This window comes from Aedes albopictus, chromosome 1, assembly GCF_035046485.1.
Source record: "Aedes albopictus strain Foshan chromosome 1, AalbF5, whole genome shotgun sequence".
NCBI lineage: Eukaryota > Metazoa > Arthropoda > Insecta > Diptera > Culicidae > Aedes > Aedes albopictus.
In genome coordinates, this window is record NC_085136.1 from 244,320,393 (window position 1) to 244,341,096 (window position 20,704).

The 20,704-nt window shown below is 41.2% G+C and overlaps 1 protein-coding gene across 1 annotated transcript; it reads right to left on the minus strand.

Annotated features, from left to right (window-relative positions):
* Positions 1-5,227: 5,227 nt before the first annotated feature.
* LOC134291407 (uncharacterized) lies at positions 5,228-9,778 on the minus strand. The gene has a single exon (XM_062859122.1). It carries the CDS (start codon positions 9,776-9,778, stop codon positions 5,228-5,230), a length of 4,551 nt encoding a protein of 1,516 aa, XP_062715106.1.
* Positions 9,779-20,704: the final 10,926 nt, after the last annotated feature.

Below are 20,704 nucleotides of genomic sequence, written 5' to 3' on the forward strand. Positions count from 1 at the left end.
GTAGCACTCGGTAGTCTCCCACCCGGGCGCATTGCTTGTGCTTCACCCGTCAGAGCATTAGTGTCTCACTGGTGCGCGCTAGTCTCTCAATGGTTACGGGCGCCGGTTAATTGGATTTAAGTGGTCGAATTTGTTATCCTCTTTCATAAAACATAATTATCATTCTATTGGCGTGCACCACTATTTAAAAATGTGGTTTAAATAGTGTTTTTAGCATGATGAAGTATTTCAATGACTCATAAATGAAACGAAAATCCAAGTGTATCATCCCATGTTTCATACACACTTGTTTCTGTAGCAGCAATGAACGAGTGTGTTGCTGGGTGAGAGATGAAGCATCACAGCAGTCCGTTCGCATGGGAAACGATTTGCTACAGTCGTCGTACGTCATGTTTTCCTTTCGAAATTGCACGACCCTGGTCGGTACCAAGAGTACCTATAGTTGAAACGGAGCCCGAGCAGAAGAAAATATCAACAGTATAATACAATATGTAATTTTGGCTTAATAACTGAATAATGGAATCAGTAATTTTTAAGTTAATAGCATAACATATTTTGTTATAAACTTGTCTGTCATAAGCGGCAAAATAACAAATATCATAACATAAAAATGTTCCTGGAAGAGAATCAATAACACAACAATAACATGTTCTATAACAAAATATATTATTGAAATGTTATCATGTGGATGATTGTATGTCATTCCCCAGAAACCCATTCCCCAGAAATCTATTCCCCAGAATGGGACATTCCCCGGAAATCCATTCCCCAGAATGGGACATTCCCCAGAAAAATATGAGAATCAGAAGTTCTGGTGAATTGTTTGTTTTTAAAGCTCAAGGTGATTTGGCCGAACTCCAGCGGAAGACCAGAACACTTTAGCGTGGTGTCAATCACCCTTCCCTCCAGGAAAATTAAAAATCATTGAATGAGATAACTCTCAAATGGAAATGGTTTTCATATAAGTGTATCTAAAAATTCTTAAGTATCTTAAGTGTATCTCAAAATTCATGTAATGAATATTGAGTTAAAAACAAAAATGCGGCAACCTTACTTAAAGAAGGTTGTATTTCTATAATAGTGGTAACTAATGACAGTCATTTTATCATTCAACTTTGAACACCAATAAAAGAAAATCTCAATAGGCTCCTAAAGTCCTATCGGGATTCTTGTTTTAAACCACAATATATGGTTCAAGAGTACATATTTACTCAATTTTTGACGTTTTTATTAACCGTAGTTGAAAATATATAATTTTTATTTTTTTAGCTTTTTGTCTCGTCCCTAGCTTATTACACATACTTTGAGTGATTTTTTTTTCACCGTGTATGTCAGATAGGAACATTTTTGAAATCCCAGTGCAAAAAATGTCGAGCTCAGTCACACAAGGTTGACCTCAAATGTCAAAGTAGAACTATTTACCATTTTACTTATTTCGAGTTTTCTCATTATTCCTTTGTTTTTCAAGTTCGAGTAAAGTATAATTCCGATTAGAATACCTTGCTTGTTCGTATTATTCAATATAAGCGAGATTTCGTCTTTAATTTTAGGACCCTATTCCAAAATATCCCAAAAGAACAGCATGTTGATTAAAGAAGGCAAATTTCAGTTGAAAAAAGTCAGCCATTCTATTGGACGCACCTCAGAATGACTGTTTCAACAGTACGTTAACTTGTAGAGTTCCACATTTTTGCATGAAGTTGAATTATATACCAGTGTTATGGAAAATGAGAAAGAAAAGATGGTAACTCATTAGGACAAAGGACACTAGGCTGCAATTATGTTCTTTGGATCTATCGGAGACAAAACAGCGAATTAAAAAAAAAAGCAAAACATGTAGATGAAAAGTTTTACTGTATATTCGCCAAACTACTGCGCTACAATTACAGTTTAGGTTTTTTTCTTGTTACAGTTTCTGCTCATGTAAATTGAAGGTGTGTCTTCGTTATCTATCCAACTTAGTTTGAATGAACAGCATATTATAAAAAGAAGGAGGAGTCTTTTATAGAATAAGCCGTTTGCCTGCCAATATACTACATAACAGCAAAGGTGGTTAGAAGGAAATGATGAACGGCATATTCCATTGTACGATACACGAATAGGTTTGCAAAAATAATTCTACTTCAAATGATACTTTTGTGTAAGTCAAGTTGTCAAATGCCTTATGGAAGATTTTCGGATGCCAGACACTAGATTTTATCCTTGTGACCAAATTTCCTTCGAAATTTTTTGGGTGGATACAACCATTCATGTTATTATTCCAATGGGCACTCAAAAATAATTAATCGAAAATTTCATACTATTCATTTTACTTACACATGCCATATAAATCCGGCACATTAAAATAATTTAGTTTGCATTATTAAGACATTTACAAAAAAAGGTGAATTGGGTTTACTCGACGCAATTTCGATGTTGACCTGTTTTAGTGTGATTTGAGTTACCGTCAAAATGGTACTCACTAACCTGAATCCAGCAAAAAATAATGTTTTTCGCGCTTCTCGCTCAACAGATGGCGGTAGTGTATCATGCACAGTGTGTCGCCGAGTACGAAGAAAAAGCTAGAGTCAGTCATCTTTTCTTTTCTAACCATGTTTGATAATAGCGCAACTAGAAAGAACAGCCTTTGATGATAAGAAGGAACAATCTCTTATAAGGAGTGTATCGGAAATTAACTATAAACATTCAGGATGCTCTATCTCGAAGCATGTTTGGTCTTATCATTTCGGTTCTTCTATCAAATCTTCACAATACAGTCAAGTTTAGAACAGCCTGAAAAAAATTGAAAAATGTTTAGCATTATTGAAAATATTGTAGAATGAATACATCTCACAAATTAAAGATTTGGGCAAATTGTTGTTTTTTTTTAAAGATTTTTCAGCGTTTCAATAACCTGTAGCGAATAAAACTTGTACGGCGAAAAATCCAAAAAATATTAATTATTGTTAGCAGTTATGTACACATAACATATCACCGAACACCAACTTTAAAAAAAAATATTTATGATCGAAAAACCCTCAACATTTAAAAAATGATCTATCCTAAAAAAACACTAATTTTTTGTCGAACTTTGACAGTCTGTTTTAAATATCTTCAAAGGTTATACAATTCCGTTCTCTACTAAAGCTACCTCGTCGTTAAGTTTAAAAATATTTCCAATTAAAAAAAATTGAATCATCAATTTGATGTATTTTTTATTTGCGTAATCGTGCTTTGAATGAGCATCAAAAAATAGGGTCCCTGAAAAATGACCTTTTTTCATTTTTAAGAATTGCGCTAAAATGGAATCGAATTTTTTCTTGAAAAAATTTTTTTACCTATATTATCAGCAATCTGAGAAAGAATATATTTGTGCTAATAGGGGTAGGCGGGGCAATATGGACACCCTAAGATTTTTGCCAACTTTACCTGGCAAGATGTCAAAAAAGTTTAGTTTTCTGATACATGTATCCTTTTAAAGTCTATTTAGCATCTATTGCATAAGAATGTTCACGAAAAAAAATGATTTATCCTTTTCAAAAAGTGTTTTGAAAAATGTTAGTTTTTCATGACCGTCTTCAAGCATACGGGGCAGAATGGACACCCCCATGGGGGAATATGGACAACATGAGACTTTTACGAATTTCGTACATTATTTACACCTATAAAGTCATTTCATTACAAATCAACTATTATGGATGAATAATACGCCGAGGTAGTTCATTTTTGTTCAGTTAATTTAAATTCAGGCTGTTTTGGATAAAGCTTCGTTTTTGTCGGCATGTACAGCTGTGCCTAGAACAACTATTTTTCACTGCTTTCGTTTTTTGACCAATTTGTTTCACCGTATGTAATGAACATTTAATCGAAAATATACTGAAATCGAAGAATTTGGTGGGTTTGTGATTTAGGTTATATTTTTCCCTTGCCGCTTCTTTCAAAAAGGTGAGTGTCCATTTTGCCCCGGCAGCAGAAGATATTTCCAAACTTGATTTTTGATATAATAAGAAGAAAATATAAACATGTTAAGCATGTAGATACAGCAAAACTACTTGCATGTATTCTAGAAATATCAGGTTTCAATCGATCTGCAATAAATTAATCACTAAATCTTATTTTAGATGGTGTGAAAATTATAATTTCCATGCACAAAAAACGGAGGACGCAACTTTTTCGTGTAAAATCAAGTATAATTTTAATTTCGAATGTTTCTTTCCTGAAACTACGTTTTTGATAAATGGACTATATTCTCCATTCATTAAAAGTTCAAAAAAGTTTGCATATTTCAAAATATTGAGGGTGTCCATTCTGCCCCGGGTGTCCATATTGCCCCGCCTACCCCTATATTTTAAAAAATCAAAAAAAAATCCATTTTTCCGCAATTTCAAATTTTTAAGAGGTGTCCAAAATTTCAAGATCATGCGTTTAAACTTTGAGATGGATGACCATGTAAAATAATTATTTTTACAAAAGCAAAAGTGCCATTCCTTTTTCTGAGGATTTATATAGTACCTCCAAAAATAAAATTATTTATAACTTGAATAAATTATTTTTTAGGATGTTTTGAACACATATAGTTAATTTCCGATACAGTCCTTAGTTATCATTTAGAGCTATTTTATCGACGAAAACAGTAAAAATCTACTTTACCGACATAATCAGCAAATGAAAAACGTTTTTTTATAATTCACAACCCATGTTTTCTACTGTTGCGCTCAGCGGGTCTCGAACCCTGATCGAGTGATTGCCGGTCGCAGCCGATAGCCCCTATACCAACGGGACTCAGTGAGAGTGAGAGTAATTGAAAGCAACGCTTTCGTACTACAGTCGCACTGAAGGTGGAAAGCAGACTCTATTTTTAGATTCGAGGTTCATCAGACTCTCAGTTTGGAGATGCTTTGAAATATGCGTTTGGAAATTGATAACATATTTTGTTATCATTTAGTATTTTTATGTTATCGCGATAGACCAAAATTATCGATAACTAAATTTGTTATCATGTGGTTATCATCAATTGCAAAAGATGATAACAAAAATAACAAAATGATACCACCGATAACACAGTTTATTATCAAAGTGATATCACTTTGTTATCCGCCTTTGCTCGGGTATTGTCACGTTCCGTATCATCCTGGAGCAAATCAATGAATTCCAAGAGTTTCTCTACTTGGTGTTTGTTTCTAACACTGACCGGGACCGTTGGTGATCGCTGATACTTCGGAGGTGTTCTTAAAACTCGCGCACAATTTCAGAAAACGACGACGATCGGTTTATTAAAAAACACTTTGTGAAACGGTCCGCATAGGTCGATTCCGACTTTCAAAAAAACAGCTGCGGGTGTCACCCGAACGGGAGGTAGGTCGGCCATCAGCTGCTCGTGGACCTTTGGTTTGCTCCGGAAGCAGGGAACACAGCGATGAATGGTCCAACGGGCGACATCTCGAGCTCGCGTTGGCCAGAACTTCTCTCGGACGGAACTGATTACGAGTTGCTGTCCAGCGTGGAACAGTCTTCGGTGATAGTGATCCATTATCAGCTTCGTTAGTGGATGTTGGTGATGTAGAATCAGTGGATGCTTGCGGGTTTCTGCAATAGGAGCACGCTGCAGCCGGCCGCCGACCCGAAGTACGCCTTCGACCAAAAAGGGATTTGCTGCAAGGAGCTTCGACGATGGACTGATGGGCTGGTTCTTGGATAACGCAGCGATTTCCGCCGGAAAGCTTTCCGACTGGGATAATCGTACTAGCTGTAGCTCTGCTTTGTTGAGTTCGAATGTCGACAGGATTCCGCTGTGCTTGCAAGCTCGGTGTCTAGGAACTGCATTGTGTGCGAACCGACGAATCCATGCAACGAGTCGGACTAGTGCCGGGAACGATGATCGGAGCGAAAAAATGGAGCTGGGTGGCTTGACTTGAACGGGAAGCGATGCTGCTGGCCTTTCCTCCAGCAGAGCATTGTCCAACTCTGATTGAACGGCTGCTGACTTTGGCCAATTGGTTCGATCTTGGCGTAGCCACAACGGGCCTTCGAACCAAATGGACTGGTAAGCCAACTGGGCAGGTGTCATCCCGCGGGATACTATATCCGCCGGATTGTCGGCCCCAGCTACATGATTCCAAACTCCTGACTTAGTAATGTGCTGGATTTCTGACACCCCGTTAGCCACAAACATTTGCCAACGCGAAGGAAGTGACGAGAGCCAGCATTTGACTATCATGGAGTCCGTCCAGAAGTAGACATTGGCAGAAACGTGAACGCTGCTCCGGAACTTCTCGTAGAGATGGCTCAGAAGCAAAGCGGATGATAATTCAAGCCGTGGGATCGACTGCTTCTTCTTCTTGCGCGAGAGGTCTTCCAGTGGTGCTACGCGCGATTTCGAAGTGATGAGGCGGACGGTAACTGATCCGTCCGGTGATTCGCACCGCAGATACAGGCAGGCACCATATGCCGCCTCCGACGCATCGCAAAACCCATGCAGTTCCACCGATGCTAAACTGCTACTGAAGCCGGTCCATCGTGGAACCGAGAGAGACTCGAGAGCGCCGGCGTTCCGACGAAATTCGTTCCAGAAGGCCTGAAAGGTTTCTGGCAAGGCATCGTCCCAATCCGACTTCTGCTTCCAAAGCTGCTGGAGAAATATTTTCGCTTGGACAGTTACCGGACCGAGGAGGCCCAGTGGATCAAAAATGCGAGCGGTGTCGGAAAGAACGACCCGCTTGGTGATGGTTGGCTCAGAGCTCCAGCGTGGTACGGCAAACTTGAAGATGTCCTTGGTCGGTTCCCAAGTAAGCCCAAGCGTTTTTACAACCGACGTCGACGAATCTAGTTCCAGGGTGGTACGCTCATCTCGAAGTTCTGCTGGAATCGTAGACATCAGCTCGGCACTGTTCGAGCTCCACTTGCGCAACGTGAAGCCAGCTGAGTTTGTCAGGGAAATGAGCTCCGTGGCGAGTGCTTTCCCTTCTTCGATGCTGTCGGTACCGGTTAACAAATCGTCAACGTAAAAGTCCTTTCGAACGACCTTTGCGGCTGTCGGATGGGAGGTCTCACCTTCTGTGCCTAGCCGTTGAAGGCATTTGGTCGCCAGATATGGCGCTGATGCGGTTCCGTAGGTGACGGTGGTTAACTCGTAGGTCCTGACAGGCTGATCAGGTGAATCCCTCCACAAAATCCGCTGAAATGGCTGATCGCTTTCCACCACCTTCACCATGCGGTACATCTTGGCAATATCCGCTACTAGCACGAATTCCCAAGAGCGGAAACGCAGGATGATGGAGAACAGGTCGTCCTGCACCACAGGTCCTACCATTAGGCCGTCGTTCAAGGACACTCCGGACGAGGAGCGGCAGGAACCATCAAACACTACTCTTAACTTGGTGGTGGTGCTGTCAGGTTTGAGCACTGCGTGATGAGGTAGATAATATGATGGCCTTTTGTCTTCTCCAGCATCGACTTCACGCATGTGGTTCATGGAAAGGTATTCCTGGACAAAGTCGATGTAGAGTACCTTCAACTTCTCGTTCGTTGCGAATCTTCTCTCCATTCCGTGGAGGCGTTTTAGAGCGATGGCTTTGGAGTCTCCCAGTTGGCTGATGACGTGCTCTTTCTTGGGAAGTGTTACGACAAATCTTCCTTCGTTATCTCGTACAGTCGTTCTCTCATAGATGTCTTCACATATAGTTTCTTCGACCGATAAAGTGCTCGAACTATTGCAGGACTCCAGTTCCCAAAACTTGGCAATGAGCTCTCGTAGATCAAGAGTGGAACAGGAGTGAGAAACTGTTTTAGGAACCTCGTTCCCAGAAATACGTCCTGAGACCACCCATCCGAAGACGGTACTTTGCAGCGTTGGTCCATCGTCGGAAAGTTTCACCTTGTCCTCCCGGAGCAAGTCGTAGTAGTACTCTGCGCCTATAATGATGTCGATCGGACCTGGCTTGTGGAAGTTCGGGTCCGCCAAGATGAATCCGCTGGGAATGGCCAACTCTTGCACGTTGACTGGATTTATCGGCAATTCTGAGGTGAGTCTAGGAAGCACGTGAAGCTGGATGTTTTCGGAGTACTCGGAGATACGAGAGGATCTTGCAGTAATTTTAGCTTCCACCTTCTTTGTTGACTTGACCACGGATCCTCCGATTCCGGCTACGGACAGGTAGCTGGACGTTTCCGCCAACCTCAACCTTTGCGAAAGACTTGTTGTGACGAAGCAATATTCGGAACAGGAATCCAGAAGGACTCTAGCTAGCTGGGTATTTCCGAACTTGTCCAACACACGAACGAGTGCCGTTGAGAGCAAAACTTGACGAGATGGGGTGTGTATTGTGGCGGGGAGAGAATTGCATGGAAGTGTAGGATCTGTGGTGGGTTGTGGTGGCGTTTGCGAGAGCGAAGTTGTGTTTGCTATGGGAAAGGAGCTGGTACTGGGACCAGCTGTCTGAGTCTGGATTGGTTGGTTCTGGGCTTGTGGCTGTGGTTGCTGTGGGTTTGTCGTCTGTGATCGATTCTGAATTTGTGGGCCGGAGGAGTCGCTCTGTGGTGTTGGTGCAGCTGACTTTCCACTGTTGAAGCCTCCGGAGTGGAGAAGCGAATGGTGCTTCCTCTGGCAGTATCGACATACGCCAGCCGTACATACTCGAACCATGTGTGACGACGAAAGACAATTCAAGCAGAGCCCAAACCGTTTCACCTTCTCGTACCGTTCCGGAATTTTCATCTTGATGAATTTTTGGCATTTGAAGGCTGAATGCATTTCTTCCGAGCAGAATGGACAACGGGTGGAATTTGGAGCGGAAGTTTGAGCGTGACTCACGGTGAATTTTGGCTTCTTCACTTCGACTTGAGCGGGCTTTGCTGGGACTATCGACTGTAGTACAGCACAATGCTTGCGTAGGAACTCCATTAACTGGTCATACGTTGGGACCTCCGTGGAACCATAGTGAGTTTCCCAATTTCGTAGGGTGGCGGCATCTAGTCTGGAGCACACCATGTGTACAAGGATTGTACTCCACTTCGGGGTGTCTTCGCCGATTTTGTCCAGCATTTGGAGATTGCGGTCGTACTCGCTGATGAGATGACACAATGCCTCGTAGTTTTCTCGTTTCAGCGGTTCTACTGCGAACAGAGCGTCGATATGAGCCTTGACAATTAGTTTCTTGTTCTCATACCGTTTCTGCAGCATTTCCCAGGCAATGATGTAGTTTGCAGCGGTAATTTCAATCATTGCGATCTCCCGAAGTGCTTCGCCTTCAAGTGACGATCTGAGATAAGTAAACTTATCGATGTCCGTCAGCTGTTGATTACGGTGGATCAGACTTCTAAACATGTCTCGAAATGTTACCCAATCTCGGATTTTGCCGCCGAAACTGGGGAGCCGAATCTCTGGTAGTTTGACCGTAGACAAGGCAGTCGGTCTGGGTTGAACTGACGGTGTAGCTGATTCATTAGGGCGCAAGTTCTGAAGTGCCGATTTTAGCTCACAGTACGTGTCTTCAGCTTGCTGGATGACAGCGCTGTTCTCGAGCTGACGCTTTTCGACGAGAGCAGACAAGCGAGCCTTCAGTTCCGCAGGTTCCTCCTTTGAACCCAAAAACTCCTGCTCATCAGCTTCTTCCGTGAGCACCTCGATTTTTCGTCGCAGCACATACAGCTTCTTCATCGCTTCCTCCAATATTTCCATCCTGGTTGCGATTTGGGTCTCATGCTTCTCCCGCTTGTACTTCAGGATGAACTGCTTCACACCTTCAAACGTACTCCGCACCTGCCGTTGCTGCGACTTCAATTCCTTTAATTCACTGGTCATTTTAGCACTCTCGAACCACTTTTCAACGTTCAAAATTGGTTGCACTTTCGTTTATTGCTGTATCATTGGACACTATTCACACTGCAGTTCAAAGTTTTCAAGTCACTTTTAACCACTTTCAGATCTGCTTTCTGGACCACTGTGCACATTCACACGACCTCCGCGATTCGCGACTCAACCCTCCGGCCCACGATTGACAGAGAACAGAACGACCAATAATGCTGACTGCGAGGAGGGGAGCCAACAAGGTGAAGAACAAGCCGAAAGTTTGCCAGCAGAACCAAAGACCAACCGTCATAGACTTCAGGGACACAAATTCGCATGCAAATGAAACAGTAATTTTCAAACCACCATTTTATTCCATCCTTCTCTACAATTGCCAGTGTGCACCGCATGCATGGCGCCACCACAGATCCACATGCAAGTTTACTTCCCTGTTATCCTACAGCACGTCCTGGTTCGTTGAATCTCGATCTCCACCAGATGACTCCAATTTCGCCAAGTGTAGATCCACCGCTGTCCGTCGTCGTTGGCTTGCTACGATGTGCACTCAGGCTAGCAGCAGCGCACGATGGCATGCAATCCCATTCAATTTCCTATGGTTTTCTTCGCTCGGTTGAGCCACAGATCACTATGGCGATTTTGATCGCGCTAATTGCACTACGGTCGGGTCACTGACCGGCGTGTTATTGTTCACAGGCACCGGAGTTCACAAGGCAATTTGCCCAATTTCAATTCGATCGTCCAACGGTCATCCGGTTCGAAGGACCAAAATGTTTCTAACACTGACCGGGACCGTTGGTGATCGCTGATACTTCGGAGGTGTTCTTAAAACTCGCGCACAATTTCAGAAAACGACGACGATCGGTTTATTAAAAAACACTTTGTTTATTGAAACAAAACTTCCTAGCTCGACCGATTTATTATACGTAAATTGTGTCCGACGCGATACAGTGTGCGGTTGAAATTGAACTGACAGCCTCTCGTATTCTTAGTGATACGATGGGGCCAGTGGTGAATATGGGGAACGATCGATACCGATCGGAGATGATCGATGGTATCGTTATCTACCTACGGCATGATGGGATGGTAACATAAGGCTGAATTTCAAAAGGCTGAATGCACATAAGGCTGAATACAAAAGGCTGAAACTATGGATATGTAACAAAAGGCTGAAATTTCAAAAGGCTGAAATGACAAAAGGCTGAAAACATGGCAAATTCCAAAACTTGAAATATGCATAATAATGAACTCTATAGAATCTGAGCTGAGGGTTTAATGATTTAAAAGATGGTATTACACAAGGTATTATATTTTCCGGAATACTATTCCCCGAAGTGGCATTTGCCGAAATGTCGTTCCCGTTGGTGCTGTGTCATTATGCCGAAGAATATCAGGCCTCAAATGCCACTAAGGCGAATGGGTTATATTGATTTTAATGCTAAGGAGGTTTACTAGGTAGCCTAGTTGAATGGTTAAATTATGATCTATGCATTTACCTCGAAAGAACAGCCTTTCTAAAAAAGCGGGAAAAATCTCTGATGGAAGAGTAAGTATTGTGGCCGCAAATAGTACAGTATAACGACCAAGCGGAAAGCTTTGATGATAATATCTGCATACTAATAACTCTCCCGTGAGTGATTTTTCCTTCTATTAAAAATAGGCTGTTCTTTTGAGGTATTTGCATATATTCAGTGTTGGCATTCTTACGAATGTGTAAAATGCAGCGAGCTTCTGCGTGCGCATATTCCTTAAAAACGATTCATCGGAGATTTTCCCTTCTTTTGAACATAGGCTGTTCTTACTGTGTTTGAATGTTATGCTGCATCTTTTTTTTTATCAAAGGTTTTCCTTCTTTTAAAATGTTGAAAGAACCATAATTTAAGTTCAGGTGTTGAAGCTGCTTACTTTTTACCAGGTGTTTCTCCTTCTTATAAAATAGGTTATTCTTTCAAGCAGTATTGTATTCGAACAGAACGTGAGCCAAAAATGAACTGAGCACTTTAAATTTTTTGGTCGACAAACTTTGAACTTGCCTGTCAGAGCTTTTGCTGCTTAAGAGCGCCCGCTCGGTTCCCATTCGACTCTGAGTTCACATGCGCTTATCTTCATCATTAAATCCTATGTGTCTTCTTTCCTAGGACTAGAACCTTGTGCCGCATCTACATGTTTGGTCGTTATTATGTTATGTCACAGGAAAATGCATCATAGATCCTTTGGTACGACATTGTGGTCTCGGATATTGAAATACAGCTCCAGGAATTTAGATTTTTTGAAACACACGATGGTCGGACTGGTTCACTCTTCAATAAAAGGAGATTGAATTAGCCCAAAAGATTGCCAAAACTGAAGGGTGAAATGCGCTGACCATTTTAGTATCACAGATACCAGGATAACATGTTAGTCAGCATGCTACGGGTTCAGTCCTATCCAGTTCATACCGCGTTCAATTTGCATGTTCAAATATACATATTTGATCGCAGTGTGCCGAGTTTGAACTTCAATGCAAATTGAACGCGTTCACACTGCAGTGCTGCAATTCGGTTCTGAATTCTTATGCGCACAACATTGGGGGAAATAGTTTCTGTCGATATGTGATGCTAATAAACCTGTTTAGTCACCCGGAGTTCCTTGAGAAACTTAATCAGGAATGGCCAACTCATGGACCGATGATCAGACTCTATTGGTTTAGGCAATTTTATGATTTTCGATAATTCATGCCAATAACTCCGTTACTGTATTGTATTGAATCATATGATTGGAAATCCGGATTTTCCAAAACCCATGTTGACCGAACTGGTACGCTCAGATATGGTTCCAATAGCAGAAGAATTTCTGAATCTAATGAGCTCAAAATGTTTGAAATCTGTGGAAACATGGTGAAGGTATGGCCATTTTAGTTTCGCGGATTTCGATGTTCAATTTAGAGCTCGCATGCGTTATAAATTTAGAACTGAACAAAGTTCAAACATTTTTGAGCAACAGTTAGGTACAATAGTTTTTGCCTCAACTACCGCTTATTGCCCGAATTACCCGAACAATTATTTACATCTAAGACTCATTCAACCTAGTTTCCGAGTTGACACACATAATACTTCAAACGAGTGGAAATAAATTGTTGGCGAAATCCTTTGTTAATTTGAGCTAAAATAGTTTAGTATTAACGGGGTATTGGCTGATATAATACTGAAGAAAGTACAATAACATAGACATTATGATACCGAAATCCATAAGATTATGTTCCACTTTAATGTCTTTTCATCAGTTAGAGTTAGCTCACGTGACCAGATGTCCATTCGATGAATAGTCAAACCGATTGAATGTCATATACTTCCTCTTCCGTAAAATGGGTTTTGACCAAATGACCGTTTGACCAAATGTACTTTCGAGCAAAGATTCTTTTGTTTCCTATGATCATTTTCAAGTCGAGTCAAATGTTTATCAAAGACCAATAGATTATCCATAAATGTCCAAAATGTCATTTCATTCGATTCTCTACAACTTTCAAAACTTTTCAACATGTTGATATCTTTCAGCCTTTTCATATCTTTCAGCCTTTTGATGCTTTCAGCCTTTTGATCATTCAGCCTTATGTCTTTCAGCCTTTTGATCATTCAGCCTTATGTGATTCAGCCTTTTGTACGTAACCCGGCATGATAAGAGATAGCGCAATAATTATCATGGGGGTAAAGAGGATGCCTACTGTTCGCGTGTGGAACCTATTTTGGGGTTGCCAGGCCGGTCTAGTTTTTCAAGTCTGAACAGTGTTCATTGATTACGAGAAAGTTTTCGACCGTCTCAATCTCGGAAACATGTGGGAAGCCCTCAGGCGCAAGGGTGTCCCTGAGAAAATCATCGGCCTCATTGAAGCACAGTACAGGGCATTTTCGTGCAGAGTACTGCACAACGGTGTATTGTCCGATCCAATCCGGGTCGTTGCTGGAGTGAGGCAAAGATGTATACTATCACCGCTACTGTTCCTCATCGTAATCGACGATATCCTGGTAGGTGCGACTATCCGTGAACCAAATCGTGGATTGCTGTGGCAGTCCATTACCATGGAGCACCTAAATGACTTCGAACTGGCTGATAACGTTGCTCTCCTAGCTCAACTGCGCTCCGATATGCAAAGCAAGCTCGATGATCTTGCCAATCGCTCCTCAGCTCCAGGTCTTACCATCAACGTCAACAAGACGAAATCGTTAGATGTAAACACTGGCATCCGTTCCAGCTTTACGGTAGCTGGGCAATCAGTGGAGAATGTTGGAAGCTTCCAATATCTTGGTAGCCAAATGGTGGTCGATTGAGTTCTTTAGGGGTATCCGGATTATTTCATAATCGGGTTCTCCACCCAAAAAATAGTCGAAATCCAAAATTTCATATTTTTTGGAGTCTGGGAACTATTTATAAAATGAATTTATAGTTTGTATGGGGATTTTTTTTGTTCGGGTCGAACTGTCATTTTATCGATTGAACTGTCATTCTATCCACGAAAATTAAACTCTTTTGTGATTGTAACCATCAAAACAAATGTATTGAAATCTATTTAAATTACGTTACACTCAGTAAAATGAGCTCTTTCGATTAGGCTATGAAGATTAGGAATATTTTATTCACTAAACAACCCAATTGCGGCACCAAATTCGATATTGGTGCACGAATCAAATCAAATATGCTCAGTTTTGCGAGTCTGCACTCGTTTTAAGTTATTGTACAAAATAGGATGGGTTTCCTTCGGGATCTAAAATATATATGGTTAAAAATGTTGATTTTTAGTTTTTTTTTTTGTAGGACCATTTACATTTTTAATTTTTGCAAAATAAGGGATGGCCTACTTTACACCCTTACACGCACTTGAAGCACGTCTCTGACGGCTCGTAGATGCTAAACGAGTACACTGACCAGCCTGCTAGGATCTTGCCGACTGCAGTAGCCTTGCTCACCTCCCCTACGGGGAGCTTGTGGGTACACCAGCTCATCGTAGTGGAGATCTCGCCAGTCCTCGCGCAAACACCGTGTCCTCTGCTTCTCCAATCTCGATCACATTGTTGTTGTTCATGGATTTGGTAGTCGTCATTTCTGTTGGGTCCCCTTTAGAGCCGCTATCCCTCATTGCAAATGAAGTAGTCGCCAGTGCCTAAAAAATTCAGCCTAATGTTGTTCAATCAGTGCGAAAACGCACCCAAATAAACGAATGCAGTCTCCCACCAACATGACACAGAGAATGAATATGACAAAAAGAAAGCAAGACAATGAGAGTGGCGCCTCGTAGTGTAATCAACTGTAGCTGAAGTTCTGTTTTGATCTTCAGTCCGAGCTCGGTGAATATGAATATGATTTTTTTAATTTAGAAATGACTTTTTGTGATTTTAGGCTATTTAAGGCACGCAAATGTCGATATGTTGCCCTAATTCTAGTAATTATGCTTGCTTTAACCTTCCTTAGTCCCTGGGGTCATTTTTGACCCCAAACTTTGAACGGCTCTCAAAAATCAGTGGCTGGGCCGATTTTGATTTTCTTTGGCCCAAATGAAAGCCACACATGTCTAGTTTTCAAAACCCCCGGAGAGTTCCGGATTTGGTCACTGTGGCCACCGGGAACCTGCTTCAACTGAAAAATGCCGCTTTAGAGACCCTAACTTTGGCAAGCTATAACTTTGCAACCAAACAAGAAATCAGGACCGTTCAAGAATCGTTGAAAAGGTATTCACGTGGACTTTGATTAAAGACATTATTATTGACTAATTCTTAAGAACCGGTTCCGGAAATCCGGAACATCCGGAAAATAATGTTTTTCACGATAATGTGCTAGAAAGCACATTCATATTATTTACAGGATAGAAGTTTTTGCATCAAACTTCTTTAGGCCATAATACAATCTGTCGAGAACTATTTCTGTATGTTTCTGGTTATGTCCCGTCCTTCTGGAACCGGTTCCAGGGATCCCACAAGATGGCCAACGAGTTGACTGTAACGAAATTGAACGGTTTTCCGCGCTAAACACATCTGCGTTGGTTAACTCATGATGAAATCTCAATAATTTTACATGCTCCATATTGATGTGATGTGTAAAAATATTATTGGGGTCTTATGTGGCCACCGGAGTGACCACCGGAGAAACCCGTATTGAGGGACTTCCATGTTTTTGCAACAAAGATAGGCATTCGACTGCTCTAACTTCATGATTTTTCATGGCCATGTGGCTTCTGGCATTAAATAGAAGAATTGACCATTCTGGTCTGTTTTGGCCACCGGAGTGACCACCGGAGAAATCCGTATTGAGGGAGTTTCATGTTTTTGCAACAAAGATAGGCATTCGAAGGCTCTAACTTCATGTTTTTTCATGGCCATGTGGCTTCTGGAATTAAATAGAAGAAATGACCATTCTGGTCTTATGTGGCCACCGGAGTGACCACCGGAGAAACCCGTATTGAGGGACTTCCATGTTTTTGCAACAAAGATAGGCATTCGACGGCTCTAACTTCATGATTTTTCATGGCCATGTGGCTTCTGGCATTAAATAGAAGAATTGACCATTCTGGTCTGTTTTGGCCACCGGAGTGACCACCGGAGAAATCCGTATTGAGGGAGTTTCATGTTTTTGCAACAAAGATAGGCATTCGAAGGCTCTAACTTCATGATTTTTCATGGACATGTTGCTTCTGGTATTAAAAAGAACAATTGAATATTCTGGTTCGCTTTGGCCACCGGAATGACCACTGGTGAAATCCGTATTGAGGGAGTTTCATGTTTTTGCAACAAATATAGGCATTCGACGGCTCTAACTTCATGATTTTTCATGGCCATGTGGCTTCTGGCATTAAAAAGAAAAATTGACCATTCTGGTCCGTTTTGGCACTGGCTTGGTCCACGGTGACGGCGACGACGACGACGACGAAGTGATGATGAAGAATAAATTAACGACAGTTTGGTTTTTGGGAGACCACGCAAAGTAGTTGGAACGAAACGAGGATAATGATGATGAGGATCAACAACGGGGCGCAAGAAATTTTTTAGAGGTTACCAATCGTGATGTTGTCAGAGGCGTAGCTGGATGTTCATCATACGTTATTTATTTATCGGCGCAAATATTGTGTATACGACAGTTGTGGAAATTATACTATACTGTTGTTGAAAGCTTTATTGAATTAAGGCTCTGATTCATTTGACGGACTTTGTAGTTTGATGTTTAATGTTCCTGATTTTTCCTGGGCACTGGGTTTTATCCCTGGCCCTGGCCAGTCTCTTTCAACCTATTTTATAACTTTGTATATACAGTCGAGACTCTTATAAGATCACTGGTCGGGGGGCGCAATAGGAATCCGCTTAATAGGAGACTAAAAGCTTATGGGTTTTCGACCTTTTGGGGGTATGGCCTATTATCTCGGGTGTGTTAAGAGTTAGCGCAATACTTTCTTCGGCAAAGTTTTAGGGCTTGAAAAGATCTACCATTTAGAACTATGGTTCATAGGATTAGTTGGCAACTTGGCCACTAGAGGGACTATCAACAGTTTGATGCTAAATTGCACTACAGAAACCATATTAGGTTGTCAAGCAAACGTTACGATATGCGACAGCTCAAGACCCTGATAATTTGGAAGGATAGTGTCTTCGGAAAAGTTGTTGGGTACGCCAATAACTTACTGACGATGAGTTGCGAAGTTCAAAATTCCTCCACTGGGCGGCGCTAGTGTATATGCAAATTTTAGAAATTTCATAGCTCAGAATCCTGATAACTTAGAAAGTTGATGTCTTCGGCAAAGTTGAGCAGTATGACATAAACTTACATAACAAAAAACACATGTTTCAAAATTCTGACACTAGGTGGCGTTTACCGGTTTTTTCGTCTTTTCCCGACTTTTTTGTAGTTTTTCGGCTTGGCAAAACTAGTGTCGCTCTCCTCGATAACTTATTAAGTTGGTGTCTTTGGAAAAGTTAATCAGAATGACATAAACTTCCATAACAATAAACACTTGTTTCGCAATTCTGCCACTAGGCGGAGCTAGTGACCATGCAAATTTTAGAAATCTCATAGCTCAGAATCCTGATAACTTAGAAAGTTGGTGTCTTCAGCAAAGTTGATCAGTATGACATAAACTTACATAAAAATAAACACTTGTTTTAAAATTCTGCCACTTGGCGGCGTTTACCGGTTTTTTTTTCGACTTTTTTTGAAGTTTTTCGGCTCAGCAAAACTAGTGTCGCTCCCCCGGTAAATAAGAAAGTTGGTGTCTTCAGCAAAATTGTCCAGTATGACATAGACTTACATAAAACGGAAACCTTGTTTCGCAATTCTGCCATTAGGTGGCGCTAGTGAACTCGCAAATTTTAGAAATTGTATAGCTCAGAATCCTAATAACTTAGGAAGATGGTGTCTTCGGCAAAGTTGATCAGTATGACATAGACTTGCACAAAATGGGACACTTGTGACAGAATTTTGCCTCTGGTGCCACAAACACGCAAATTTTAAAAATCTCATAGCTCAGAATTCTGCAATCTTGGAGAGACTATATTCTTCATTGATGAGATACTTGGTTTTAAATTCTGCCCCTGGGCAGCATGCTCATTTTATTAATTGTATTCCTTGATGTCAGTCGGACTCGAAAGGAATCCTCCGAGGAACTTTAAGAGTATGCCAGTTGAAACTACTAGACGAATTAATTTTATTAAAAAAATTAAAGAATTGCGAAGTGTTCATAAAACTCACTAAATGGATAATATTTGTGACTGAATTCCTCGATTGCAGACCCAAGCAACACACATGTTATATAAAAGTTACGACAGCGCAAGTTTTGGTTGTATACAAGTTTATTTTACGTTATTTCAACACAATGTTAGAATTACGTAAAATAAACTTCTATTCAGCCAAAACTTGCGCTGTCGTAACTCTATTATAATATGTGTGTTGCTTGAGGAACTTGATAATTCCCTAATTCAAGTGAAACATTGTTTGTCTTCCTCAAGAAAGCCCTTCTCCTACCAACTAAGACAACTTTTCATTCTGAAAAAGCTAACTTCACGTAAGTATAAAAAAATAGAGCCAGCAAGAAAGGAGAAAGCATATCAAGTACTAACAAATAATGTGGACATATCTAAAAAGATAATGAAAAGAAACGATGTGATTTTCAAGAACAGTGAACATAGACGACCAAAACGTTAAGCGGTGTTAACCAAAATATACGATGAAAAGTTTGTTTGTGAACCGAAGTAAAACTATCCTAAATTCTCGAACTAACCATATTACCATTGACAGTGCAGTATCAGACTACAAGAATCGCAATATATTTTAACATGAATTGCCTCTACTACAGAATAACCTTGTTGAACAATAAGAATAACTACTGAGCGTAAAGATAATATGTCGCGTGTCGAAGCATGAAAATTGAGCCGTCGAAAGACTGCTTCTGGTGATAAATCTAGATAATATGAGCGTTTAAAAATAAACATAGGAGTTCCCTAGTATGTGTTTCTCCAGGTGGTCATTCCGATGGCCAAAGCAGACCAGAATAGTCAAAATAGTACACAATCATGAAGTTATAGCCGTCGAATGCCCATCTTTGTTGCAAAAACATGAAACTCCCTCAATGCGATTTTTTCCGGTGGCCACTCCGGTGGCCAAAACGGACCAGAATGGTCAATTCTTCTTTTTAATGCCAGAAGCCACATGGCCATGAAAAATCATGAAGTTAGAGCCGTCGAATGCCTATATTTGTTGCAAAAACATGAAACTCCCTCAATACGGATTTCACCAGTGGTCACTCCGGTGGCCAAAGCGAACCAGAATATTCAATTGTTCTTGTTAATACCAGAAGCAACATGTCCATGAAAAACCATGAAGTTAGAGCCTTCGAATGCCTATCTTTGTTGCAAAAACATGAAACTCCCTCAATACGAGTTTCTCCGGTGGTCACTCCGGTGGCCAAAACAGACCAGAATGGCCAATTCTTCTATTTAATGCCAGAAGCCACATGTCCATGAAAAAAACATGAAGTTAAAGTCATCGAATGCCTATCTTTGTTGCAAAAAATGAAACTCCCTCAATACGGATTTCTCCGGTGGTCACTCCGGTAGCCAAAAACAAACCAGAATGGTCAATTCTTCTATTTATTGCCAGAAGCCACATGGCCATGAAAAAAACATAAAGTTAGAGCCGTCGAATGTCTATCTTTGTTGCAAAAAACATGGAAGTCCCTCAATACGGATTTCTCCGGTGGTCACTCCGGTGGCCACATATGACCAGAATGGTCATTTCTTCTATTGAATGCCAGAAGCCACATGGCCATGAAAAATCATGAAGTTAGAGCCGTCGAATGCCTATCTTTGCTGCAAAAACATGGAAGTCCCTCAATACGGGTTTCTCCGGTGGTCACTCCGGTGGCCAAAACAGACTATTGTGGTCAATTCTTCTTTTCAATGCCAGAAGCCACATGGCCATGAAAAATCATGAAGTTAGAGCCGTCGAATGCCTACCTTTGTTGCAAAAACATGAAACTCCCTCAATACGGATTTCTCCGGTGGTCACTCCGGTGGCCAAAACAGACCAGAATAATCAATTATTCTATTTAATGCCAGAAGCCACATGGCCATGAAAAATCATGAAGTTAGAGCCGTCGAATGCCTATCTTTGTTGCAAAAACATGGAAGTCCCTCAATACGGGTTTCTCCGGTGGTCACTCCGGTGGCCACATAAGACCACAATGTCCAATAATATTTTTACATATCACATCAATATGGAGCATGTAAAATTATTGAGATTTCATCATGAGTTAACCAACGCAGATGTGTTTAGCGCGGAAAACCGTTCAATTTCGTTACAGCCAACTCGTTGGCCATCTTGTTGGATCCCTAGAACCGGTTCCAGAAGGACGGGACATAACCAGAAACATACAGAAATAGTTCTCGACAGATTGTATTATGGCCTAAAGAA